At 35.7% G+C, this 12,950-nt stretch overlaps 1 protein-coding gene across 1 annotated transcript in view; it reads left to right on the forward strand.

Moving 5' to 3' along the window:
- Positions 1-1,330: 1,330 nt before the first annotated feature.
- GFRAL (GDNF family receptor alpha like) overlaps positions 1,331-12,950 on the forward strand; it is a 68,314-nt gene continuing 56,694 nt past the window's right edge. The window contains 3 exon segments of the mRNA XM_003404130.2: positions 1,331-1,352; positions 6,569-6,703; positions 11,595-11,753. Of these exon segments, the coding sequence (XP_003404178.1) occupies positions 1,331-1,352; positions 6,569-6,703; positions 11,595-11,753 (316 nt within the window).

A 12,950-nucleotide genomic window follows, 5' to 3' on the forward strand; every position in this document is an offset into this window, starting at 1 on the left:
AAACGTGAACAATATGAAATTAAAAAAAAAAAAAAAAACTCTTATGTTGTACTGTGCACACACAACTCCCCTTTCCCATCTCCAGGTTGTCAGTTATCCACACCTATCTTATCTTAATATCTTGCCCAAGCAACATTTTACATACCCTGGTGATGTAGTGGTTAAGTGCTATGGCTGCTAACCAAAGGGTTGGCAGTTGGAATGTACCAGGTACTCCTTGGAAACTCTTTGGGGCAGTTCTACTCTATCCTATAGGGTTGCTATGAGTAGGAATCGACTGGCCAGCAGCGGGTAACAGTAGCATTCACTGAGGGCCTGATGTCACAATGGTTAAGAGCTTGATGACTACCTAAAAAGGACGGGCAGTTTGAATCCACGAGCCGCTCCTTGGAAACTCAGTGGGGCTGTTCTACTCTACCACATAGGGTCACTATGATTTGGAATTGACCCTATCGCAGTGGTTTTTTTTCCTTTTTTTGGTTTTGGCATTCATTACAGAAAGATATCAGGGTGATTTAAAAATGGAAACCTCATAACACTCAAAGGCAGATCATGTGCTATACGCTCTTGGGAGGAAGAGCGGAATCAAAGGAACACATGTTAAGATACATAACACCCCTCGCTGAAGCTAGGAGGAAAGTAGGTAGCTGTAAGGCAATGAACATAGAAGTGAATGAGTACCTTTGCAGCGTAATAGAGAACTTCTGTATCAGTGAATGAAGTTTTTTTTTTTACACTGTAGTTGTATTTGGAGGGCTTGAGGAATTGTAACCAAAGTAACACAGTGTATAAGCATACCGGGATTTGTGGCACATGCAACAAAATTTTCCTTGTTTGGGAAGACGAGACACATCAACTGGATTCTAGTGGAACCTGAATTTCTATTACATTTTCCTTTTCCACGTCCTCAAACGACATGAACTGCCTCAATGAGATTAATTAAAGATGTGGAAGCTGAGCATGCTCAAGTCTCTAGATAAACCTTGGGTTATATTTGGGAGGATTTTATACAGCTAAGTATTTGGTTGGAAAACAAAACAAAATTTTCAGAGCATATATCACTTCCCTTAGTATTTGGCTTCTGGGCTTTCTTGAAAATGTAATATCTGAGATCAGCACACACAGAAGAAAGTAATTGAATTTGGATATAATTAGGAAAGTTCACAGCTCAGAGAGGAAATGGTGACATAGAAAGCTGGCTTGAATCGGTAATACTTTTAGGAAGCCAGAAGAGAAGCTGAAGGTCTATTCTGCGTAGATACTGCTGGGAAGGTGGTTGGAGTACAAAGACCTGCTTTTCTTCCAGGAGAACAGTCTCAAGTTGTCCAACATGATAGTCCTCATTTTCTTAGGTGAGTAAACTGTACTTCTGGCTTATCTCAATTCATAATAAAGGTAATTATTTGTAAACTAAACACTATTCCATCTAACTTACTATTGATTAGGCTAACAGGGATTTAGAGTATGTAATACCAATTTCAAATTTATACTCTAACATGGTTTACTACCATTTAAAAATGTTAACTTGCTTTTACTCACTTATTTCTAACTCTAGGGAAAAAGCAATAATCACTCAGGGTGTTTCTGTTATACTGTACAAAGTAATTCAATGATTTATTCAGATTTGTGGAATTCACATATGGGCTAGAGTCTCTCAGAAATAAAAACTTTCAGTATTTATTTACAAGTTATAAGATGAAAAATTTCCTATTATTCCTTATTTTGCTTTGGAATCTAATAAATTAATTTAAATCTTTTTAAAGTAAAACAGGTTAATTTAAACCACTCAGTTCCCCTAACTTTAAAGCATTGGTGTTTACTAACTAGGAGTCCTTTAGTAGAGGAAAACAATTTAACGGTATATCAGATGCTTCATATTTCAAGCAATTTTCATGATCTAGTAAAGACGCGTGGGCTTATCCCTCTTGAACTAAGTACTATGAATATAGTGTAAAATGGTGGTGAAAAAAAGCATTCCCTTGCACGGCAAGTAGAATCTATGGAGAGATACTTTGCTAGATCTGTTATTAGAGAAGCTTTTATATCTTCTTCAGCATTTGGTAGAATCTATATATTGAGTTCTGGAAAGGGGACCTTTGCTGTGGTAGCTGACTGTTAATAATGTACTAATTACAAATAAGGGTAATGTATTTTCTAGATACTCTAAATTTGTAAATATTGACGAGTAAAGGCGTAATTGTGGGTGAGAAAACAAAGCAGTTTATTTTAAATTATGCTGAATATAAAAATAGAGTAAACATAAATCAAGTCAAAGAAAAGCAAGTCAAGAAGGAAAGACCTTTTATATAGTCTCAGTTTTCTTTTGGTTTAAATAATAGTTCTTCAGTGTTCCAAAATTGTGTTCCTTGTATTTATTTCTAGTCATATTTTTTATTTCTATATTTTATTATAAAGAGAAATCTAGGAGACTTTGATTTTTATAGATTAGGTAACGATATGACATAACACACCAAATATATTGCAGCTTCCTTATGGCCTCAGTTGAAAAGGCAGTAGCCTCCTGTTTTGATCTTTCACTTCTAATTTAACTTTGACACCAGATTGGATGAAGAAGGGACATCATTTCTCAAATTGTTAAGATTAAAACAGTACTATTTAATAAGTTTAGCTAATACTCTCCACAGTGCATTCTTCAGAATACTTGTTCAACATCATCTAAACAGGTGTCGAGGTAGAAAAGAGTTTTGTGACCAATGAAACGTGAGAAACAGTGACATTTAAAAACCTGGGAGTATTTAACCTGCTAATGAGCATTTTTTTTTTAATGAGCATTATACATTTTTTTTAATGAGCATTATACATCTTTACGAGGGTGATACAGTGTACAGCATACTCCATCTTATTATTTTGAAATAGGATCTGTTTTTCAAGGGAATCCTTGAAACATTCTGGATTAAATAACGGGCCAAAAATCATAGTCAGGAATGGATAAGGCAGATTTTGGCAAGTTCAAGTTTTATGTTTGGTTCCTGTGGGACAAATCATTGAGATAGTTTTCTTATTGTGATTTTCAGCTGAGTGGAATGTGTGAAAAATAAGTAAAATACGCAACCAAGTAAATTTTTCAATCAAAAGTGAAACTGGAAAATTGAGGTAGAATAGGTTTGGGAAGGATAATATGTAAAATTCATAAATGATAATTGCAGTGACGTATCAGTTAGGTTTTAATGCTATGTCTAGGAGAACATTACCTCTAAGCTCTTTTAAGGAGCTTCAAAACAAGTGTTTTAATTTTTTAGTGCTACTGTAACAGAAATATCACACGTGGGTATCTTTAACAAACGGAAATTTATTTTCTCACAGTTTAGGAGGCTAGCAGTTCAAATTCAGGGCACTGGCTCTAGGGGAAGGCTTTCTTTCTCTGTCTTCTCTGGGGGAAGGTCCTTGTCTCTTTTCAGCTTCTATTTCTCAGTACCTTGATGGTCTTCATGTTGTATGGCATCTGTCTTCTCCCATCTGTGCTTCCTTGCTTCTATGCCTAATCTGCTCTTTTTGTATCTAAAAGTGATTCATTTAAGACACATCCTACAGTTGTATAGTCTCATTAACATAGCAAAGAAAACCCTAATCTCTAGTGGGATGGCATCCACAGGTATAGGGGTAGGATTTACAACACGCATTTTTGGGGGACACAATTCAATCCATGACAACAAGGTATAATAATTAATGGCAATTAAAATGCCAGTTCCCTGCTCTCAAACAAAATTTGAGTTTATGATATTAAATCCGGACCTCACATCTTTGAAAAGCTAGATTCAGCCAAGTAACCTTGGGCCAGCATAAAAGGGGCTCTTGTTCTCTTTGTCTAGGCTTCCCAACCTAGAATCTCAGCAAGTCGAATAGAAGAGGTTGTCCTTGAACACATCGAAAAATAGAAAGTTGATACATCAATTTCCACTCAGCCCTTAACAAGAAAAATGAGACAGAGCCACATTCATGGGCCTAATCTCCAAATGCAGAGTGGCCACCAAGTAGTACATATGGTCCAATAAGTTGTTTTGCATTCTCTTTGGAAGAAAGGATTTCAAAAGCGGTAAGAGATAAGAAAAGGTTTCAAAGCCTTACTTGAAGCCTATAACTCCATATCATCACAAGTGATTCATAATTAATGTTCTCATTTTTTTTCTCAAATTCAATCAGTCTGGCTCTGATCAAGATATAATTTGAGGTCTCTTGATTATAGTTAATCTGTATTGTCTCAAATCAATTATGATTTCCATGTTTTTCTATGATTTAATTAAGCTAGTCTCAGTTTGCATACTTTCAGAGTCAATTTGAGTAACTTGTAGAACATACTAAAGCAGCATTTCTATTTTCCTAATTAGTGCTGGAACATTTTTCCTCCACCCAAGATAACTTGTAAATATCTGGAAGATATTATTTTCATTAAACATTGCCAGTTAGTTATCTATAATCTAAAATCCACTATTCAGTTTAATGCAAGCCAACCCATATTATTTAATATCTATAATGCATCCTTGTGTTTGGGCGATTAGAGTAACACACAATGCCTACTCAGTAAAACCTTAGAACCCAGTGGTGGAGACAAGCATATAAACACACAGTATACCACAAAGCAGCAAACCCAATAGGTGGGCTATGCTCAAGGTTCTAGAGAAACAAATGAGGGGTGTTAAGTTCAAATTTGGTGTGGGGAAAGGGGGCTGGAGTTCAAAGAAATTTTCCTTAAAATAGATAATGACTGTGTTGAGTCTCAAAGGATAAATGGAAGGTTATTCCAGAGGAAAAAAAAACATGAGCCCTAACTAGAGAGCAGTGAATAAATGCTCAGAAGTATAAGACAGCACGGAGCATTTGGGAAAGTATACATGCTTAAGGTCTTCCAGAGTGCACATGGTAAGGAATATGAGAGCCATGTTATGAGGAGCCATCCAAAGGATATAAGCAGAGCAATGGTGGAGAATGCCACATGAGGTAGATCAGGGGATATAAAGAACCTATCTGAATAAGAGGAAACTGGAGGCAAACTGATCAACTGAATTAATCAAATACTCCTTCTCCTCACTTATTGACTATCTTATTATCCAACATTTCACATTTATGACAACTGTAAAAAAATCTACTATCTATTTTGTGCATTAATGACATATGTCTGGCAATAACGAACACTGAGGTGCTGGCTTCAATGGTTAAGGTTATATGTCAGCATGGCTGGGCCATGATTCTCAGTGGTTTGGCAGTTACGTAATGATGTAATTTGGCAGTTATGTAATGATGCAGTTTTGCAGTTATGTAACTATGTAATTTGTAATTTGGCAGCTATGTAATGATGCAGTCACCCTTCATTTTGTGATTTGATGTAATCATCCTCCATTTTCACATAACACCAATTTTGCATAACAACTTGGTCTTTAAAAAAAAAATTTAGAACCTAACTATTTTGATAAGTGAGAGTTGGTGAACTGTATAAGAATAGATATGGGAGAGTGAAGTTGAGATGAAAAGGGAGTCTATCATGAACCTCAGGTTTTTAGTTTGTGCACCTAGGTGAATTGTGGAATTGCTGATGAATTTGGGTGGTTCAGCAGGGACTGATGATGATAAGGACAATGTTAAAAGAATGTATAGTCTGGAAATGTGTCTGGAACATTCAGGTGGACATAACAGTTAGCTATATATGACTTCAGTAATAGAAAATATTGGAATTGAATTATACATTTAAGAATGATCAGACTACAGATGGTAGTTAAACCCATCAGAGTGCATGGAATTATCCACAAAGGATGTGTAAAATGGGAATGAGAGAAACATACAGATAAAATCTAAACTAAAAATATACTTTAAGGGGAAAAAAAGAAGATCTAGACTATAAAATCTCTTAGCATTGTCCTCATCATAGGACTCTAACAGTAGCCAGAAAGCATCAAGTAGATAAGGAGTCCCTGAGTGGTGGAAATGACTAAGTGCTCTGCCACTAATTGAAACGTTGGTGGTTCAGAGGCTTCTCAGAAGAAAGGGCTAATGACCTGCTTCCAAAAGATTATAGCCATTGAAAACCTTACGGAGTACAGTTGGACTCGGAAACACACGAGGTGTCTATAAGCTGGCATTGACTCAAAAGCAGCTGATTAATTTTTGTTTTTGGAGTATCAAGTAGATAAGAATTAAGAGAAATAGAAAAGAGAGTTGCTTAAGGAAGGGAGAGTTTCAAGGACAAAAATCAATAAAATTCCCCATGGTGACATAAAATCTTAAAACTATTAAAGTTGTTATAGAGGTTATTAGGGACGTTTTTGAGAGCAGTTTCAATGGAGCTGTGGTGATAAAAATACGTAATAAATTGAGGCATAAATGAGCAGTGAGTAGAGACGGCAAATGTAAACTCTTTATTTGAGAATCTTAAACAAGACAAATACAGACCTAGAGTTAGAGGAGAGGTCATGATTCATGCCTACGTTCTAATGATTTTTTTTTTCTTTTTGCACTTTATTTTCCACAGTTCTTCTTTTTGCTATTAATAACTTAGATTTGGGATAACTGGCTGCCAAACTGTAATATTGAACACTTGTTGTTGTTGCTTTTTAAGCTATGGGGCTATGCTTGGCAAATGAATCTACTTCTCAAACTATTGATTGCATGCATTTAAGAGAGCAATGCCTAAGTGATACAAATGGATGTAAACATGTATGGACAGCAATAGAAGATGCCTGCAATGTTTCAGGTAAAACGTGTTGTTTACAAACACTCAAATGACTTCTTTTTACATAGATAAAAATAGGTTTGATATTTTATTTCATTGTCCTAGGAACTAAGTTAGTCTAGCTCTAAATACTGCTTTCAAACTTGATATTAACTCAGTTTGCTTTCAAATGTGTATTAGTGAATTTAGTTACAAAAGGCATTTTTAATTACTTGAGATTTCTGTTATATTGACACTGAGGACAGCTTTATGTTTATACATCTGACAAATGAGATTATTTCATTATTTATCTCACCATATACAATGCCACAATTACATGCATACTTCTCAGAAACATGACAGTGTGTAGTTTTATTGTTAATATGTCAATCAGAAAATAAAAAACATCTATCATGATCAAAGGCATTATTTGCTTATTTGTGTATAAAATACATTTTATGTTCTTGTAGCATATACACTATTTTTCCTTTCAATTATGCAAGTACGAGTTCAAATATATGTTTATTTTTAATGTGCTTTACATTGCAAGCATTTGAAGGGAGGTTTAAGGGGTAGAGAATATAAAGATTAGAGATTTATTTCTTGAAAAAGGAAAAAAAAAAAGGCCCTGAATATAGCAAGTAGTTGATTAAAAACTGAATGACAGCAGAGTCATAAAACTTTATTCACTAAAAGAAGATAATGGTAGATTGCTGTTGTTGGGTGCCATTGAGTTGATTCTGTCTCACAGCAACCCTGTGTGACAGAGCAGAATTTCTCCATAGGGTTTTCTTGGCTATAATCTTTACAGAAGCAGATCGCCAGGTCTTTTTCCTGCAGAGCTGCTGGGTGGGTTTGAAGTGCCAACATCTTGTTTAGCAGCCAAGCACTTAACCATTGTACCGCCAGGGCTCCTTTGATAAATTGGTTATATAATGGTATATTGCCCTAATACTGTTATTTCAAAGACTCTTTAAAAGATAGTATTCTACATATAATACATTTAATGATTTTGTACTATGAGCATTATAATGTTATGAAAATCTGGAATATGCAGTATGGGGATTCCAAAAGGGAAAACAAAAATGCATTCTTCCTTGACCCTGCTTCTTCATCCGTTTCATGAAGAGTAAATGCTGTTCTGTTCATGACTTTTGCCCATCTACCCATGCTTCTTTCACCTTCCAAAAGGAATGTGGTAGAGTGTGCTGGATTAAGAAACAGCAACCTACACAAGAGTAGCAATGCCTGTGTTCGCAGTCTTCTCCAGAAGAGCGCCTTCCCAACAACCTGACCCCAAGAGACTAGATAGGATGCGGAGGGAGGCAGAGAGCGCTCATTCTTTTCTCTGACTTTGAGGGGGTACATGGAATATTCGTACTCTAAGAAAAGTTATGGCTATCTAACCCAACATTCATATTATTGTTCTGAAAAAAGAATTTCAGAGGCATAATTTGCTCAAAGTAACAGAATAATTTTAGGATGAGGACAGAGGCTAATGATTTTTAAAAAACTGTTATTTGTTTTGGTGCTGAAGCTCTTTGCTACATTTTACAAGGCAACTTAAAAATGTGCTTTTAAAATATCGCATTTAATATGTCATAAATTATAATCTAGTTACCTATTTCAGTATACAAAGAGAAAATTTGCAGTGAATTGCATTAAATATTTGCATAATTACCCCATGCATGAAGCTGAAATTGAAATATCCTCAGATACACAAAGGAAAGAAATTCAAATAGTTTTCTCCACAAAAATGAATAAAAGAAAAATTTTCGGTAGATGAATATGGCTTTTTAAATGAGAGGAGAAAATGAAATATCCATGATTATGAAAGACTCTTATTTATTCAATAAGTATTTATTGAATGCAGTCTAAGGCCAGGACCACTTTGTCTCTCATGATAAATTTAGAGCTACTTGCATATCTCTTATATAATTTGGAATTATGTGTACAGGTAAAGACAAAATAGTTAATAAAATAACTAGGCAGACAAAATGGAGAAAACTACAAGAATATTCTCGTCACCTTGTATAAGGGTAGACTTGACAATGACTAAAGATAAACAAAATTCACATTCTAGGTGAAAAAAACGTATTCTAAAACGTATAAACAGTCAATCTATTTTAGAAAGCACAATAAACAGAAATAGACGTTATGCCTAAAAAGTCACTTATATTGACATCCTGAGGCAACTCCACATAATCTCCATATACTAATGAATTACTCAGGTTGTTGTTGTTATTGTTAGGTGCCCTCTAGTTGGTTCCAACTTATAGCCAGCCTATGCACAACTGAATGAAACACTGCCCAGTTTTGCACCATCTTCACAGCCCATTATTGTGTTTGAGCCCGTTATTGCGGTCGCTGTGTCAATCCATTGAGGGTCTTCCTCTCTTTTGCTGCCCCTCTACTTTACCAAGCATGATGTCCTTCTCCAGGGACTGATCCCTCCTGATAACATGTCCAAAGTATTTGAGATGAAGTATCACCATCCTCGCTTCTAAGGAGTATTCTGGCTGTACCTCCAAGACAAATTTATTCATTCTTCTGGCAATCCATGATATATTCAATATTCTTTGCTAATGCTGTAATTCAAATGAATCAATTCTTCTTTAGTCTTCCATATTCATTGTCCAGTTTTCATGTGCATATGAGGAGATTGAAAGTACCATGGCTTGGGTCAGGCACACCTTAGCCCTCAAAGTGACATCTTTCCTTTTGAACACTTTAAAGAGGTTTTTGCAGCATATTTGTTCAATGCACTATGTCGTTTAATTTTCTTGACAATTTCAATATTTTCTCCATTTATCATGATGTTGCTTATTGGTCCAGTTGTGAGGATTTTTCTTTTCTTTATGTTGAGGTATAATCCATACTGAAAGCTATAGCCTTTAATCTTCATCAGTAAGTGCTTCAAGCCCTTTTTGCTTTCTGCAGGCAAGGTTATGTTCTCTGCATATTGCAGGTTATTAATGAGTCTTCCTCCAATCCTGATGCCACGTTCTTCTTCATAAAGTTCAGATTCTCAGATTATTTGTTCAGCATAGAGATTGAATACATACAGTGAAAGAATATAACCCTGATGCCCATCTTTCCTGATTTTTAGCCATGTAGTATACCCTTGTTCTGTTCCAACAACTGCTTTTTCGTCCATTTACTGGTTCCTCATGAGCAAAACTAAGTGTCCTGGAATTCCCATTTTTCACAATGTTATCCATAATTTGTTATGATCCATACAGTCAAATGCTTTTGCATAGTCAATAAAACACAGGTAAACATCTTTCTGCCATTCTCTGCTTTCAGCCCAAATCCATCTGAGATCAGCCATGATATCCTTCACTCCACCTCCTTTTTGGAACCTGGTTTGAATTTCTAGCAGTTTCCTGTTGATGTACTGCTGCCAACTGTTTTTGAATGATCTTCCCCAAAATTTTACTTCCATGTGATATTAATGATATTTTTTGATAATTTCTGCATTCTGTTTGATCACTTTTCTTTGGAATGGGCACAAATATTGATCTCTTCCAGTTGGTTGGCCAGGTAGCTGCCTTCCAAATTTATTGGCATAGATAAGTGAAAGCTTCCAGTGTTGCAACAATTTGTTGAAGCATCTCAATTGGTATTCAGTCAATTCCTGGAGCTTGTTGTTTGCCAATACCTTCAGTGTGGCTTGGACTTCTTCCTTCAGTATCATCAATTCTTGATCATATGCTACTTCCTGAAATGGTTGAATGTTGACCAATCCTTTTTGGTACAGTGACTCTGTGTTTTCTTGCCAACTTCTTTTGATGCTTCCTGTGACTTTCAATATTTTGTCCATGCCCTTTGCTATCCAGTTGATTCTGACTCATAGTGACCCTATAGGATGGAGTAGAAGTTACCCATAGGCTTTCCAAGGATCAGATGGCGGATTCAAACTGCCAAACTTTTGGTTAGCAACAGAGCTCTTAACCCCTGCACCACCATAGAATCCCTTCAGTATCGCAACTCCAGGCTTGAATTTTTCCTTCATTTCTTTCAGCTTGAGAAACGCTGAGAATGCTTTTGGTTTTCTAACTCTAGTTCTTTGCACATTTTTTGCCTTCTCAAGCTACCCTTTGAAATCTTCTGTTTAGCTCTTTTACTTCATCACTTCTTCCATTTGCTTTAGCTACTTTATGTTCAAGACAAGTTTTAGAGTCTCCTCTGACATCCATTTTGGTCTTTTCTTTCTTTCCTGTCTTTTTAATGACTTTTTTTCTTCATGTATGATGTCCTCAGTGCCATTCCACAACTTGTCTGGTCTTCAGTCATTACTGTTTGATACATCAAATCTATTCATGAGATGGTCTCTAAATTCAGGTGGGATATAATCAAGGTCACACTTTGGCTCTCGTGGACTTGTTCTAATTTTCTTCAGCTTCAACTTTAACTTGCATATAAGCAATTGATTTTCTGTTTCGCTTCCGGCCCCTGGCCTTGTTCTGACTAATGGTATTGAGCTTCTCCATTGTCTCTTTCCACAGTTGTAGTCGATTTGATTCCTATGTATTTCATCCAGTGAGGTCCATGTGTATAGTCACTGTTTATGTTGTTGGAAAAGGTCTTTGCAATGAATAAGCCATTGGTTTTGCAAAATTATCATTTCTATCACTAAAGCCATATTTTCCAACCACCAGCACTTCTTTGTTTCCAACTTTCACATTCCAATCATCTGTAAATATCAGTGCACCTTGATTGCATGTTTGATCAATTTCAGGCTGCAAAAGTTGGTAAAAATCTTCAATTTTTTTCACCTTTGGTATGTAAATTTGAATAATATTCATATTAACTCGTCTTTCTTGTAGGCTTTCTTGTAGGCTTCAGGTCAATATGTTAAAAACCCTTTGGGGAGGGGAACTCAAAATTATATTTTGAATAATATATGGAGTATTATGTGTTTGATTGTAAAATCCAGGTACCCCTTGCAAGATGAAGGATTCATTGAACTGTAACCTGAGTATCCAGTCTTTAGTGAAAACCAATTTCCTATTTAAAGAGTGTCTCTGCACTGATGACCTCTATTGTACTACTAACAAATTGCTTGGAAAACACTGCATCATTAAATCAGGTAATACTTTTTTTTATATGGAATATTTACATTCATGAAAAAGAAACGCACAATTTCAAAATTATCCACACCTACGGAATCAACTCAACAGCAATAGATGTAATTGGATTGATTTTTTTCACGTTGCTTGGGGTTTTGTGAGCTGCAGCCTCAGTAAATACATATTTCTGTAACTGCTAAACTCCATTTCAAGTTTCATTCAATTTCATTAGTATTATAGATTCACTCACTCAACACATATGTTTGTGGGGCTTACTCTGGCTTTGGACCAGATCCAGATGATAGAAGACAAATGAGGTCCATCTTTGTTGCTAAGGAGCTCAGAGTCTCCTAGGAGACAACAAAATATAAGTACCTACCTAGAGTTATACTTGTCTTTGTGTAGTGGCATTTAATCATTTTAACATACATTTATTTACTACCTACCAAAGGTGCCAGGCTATCACTAGAGTAGTGGTCATCAAACTAGTTTGTGTGTACACTTGAGGGTATACAAAGACTTTCCAAGGGGTATGTGGGATCAAATATTTCTAAAGAGACCAGCTTCCTGATTCTCAATGTCTGTATATACTGTCTCTGAAACGTGATCAACTTAGGAATGTACCTGTTGCCATACAGTTCTCACGTCTTCTTTAATAATCAACCTCTCACTGTGCAAGAGAAGAGTTTACCTCTCACCTATCTTGAAGGGTTCCGTGGTGGTCCAGCCCTTCCAAGCATCCATGGTGGGCTCATTAAACAGTTTTCTTTTTCATAACTTTTCTAGGATTTTATATAAATGGAATTATAGTATTGCAGCCTTTTGAGTCTGACCTCAGATCTCTTTTATTTAACATAACGTATTTGAGGTTCGTCAGTGTTTCCTGTATGAGTATGTTTGTTATCTTGATGAGTAACATTCCATTGTATGGATATACCACAGATTGGCTACGCATTCACTATTGAAAGTCATTTGAGTTGTTTCTATTTTTGCGAAGATTATAAATAAAGCTGCTATAAATTATCACATATAGAATTCATATGAACATTTCATTTCTCTTTGTATGAAATTGCTGGGTAATATGGTAAGTGAATGTTTAACTTTATAAAAAGCCTCCAAATGATTTTTCAAAGTTGGTGTAACGTTTTACCTTTCCACCATCAGTGTATAAATGTTACAGTTGCTTCATATTCTTACCAGTTCGTGATTTTTTTTTC

This window comes from Loxodonta africana, chromosome 1 (genome assembly GCF_030014295.1).
Source record: "Loxodonta africana isolate mLoxAfr1 chromosome 1, mLoxAfr1.hap2, whole genome shotgun sequence".
Taxonomy (NCBI): Eukaryota; Metazoa; Chordata; class Mammalia; order Proboscidea; family Elephantidae; genus Loxodonta; species Loxodonta africana.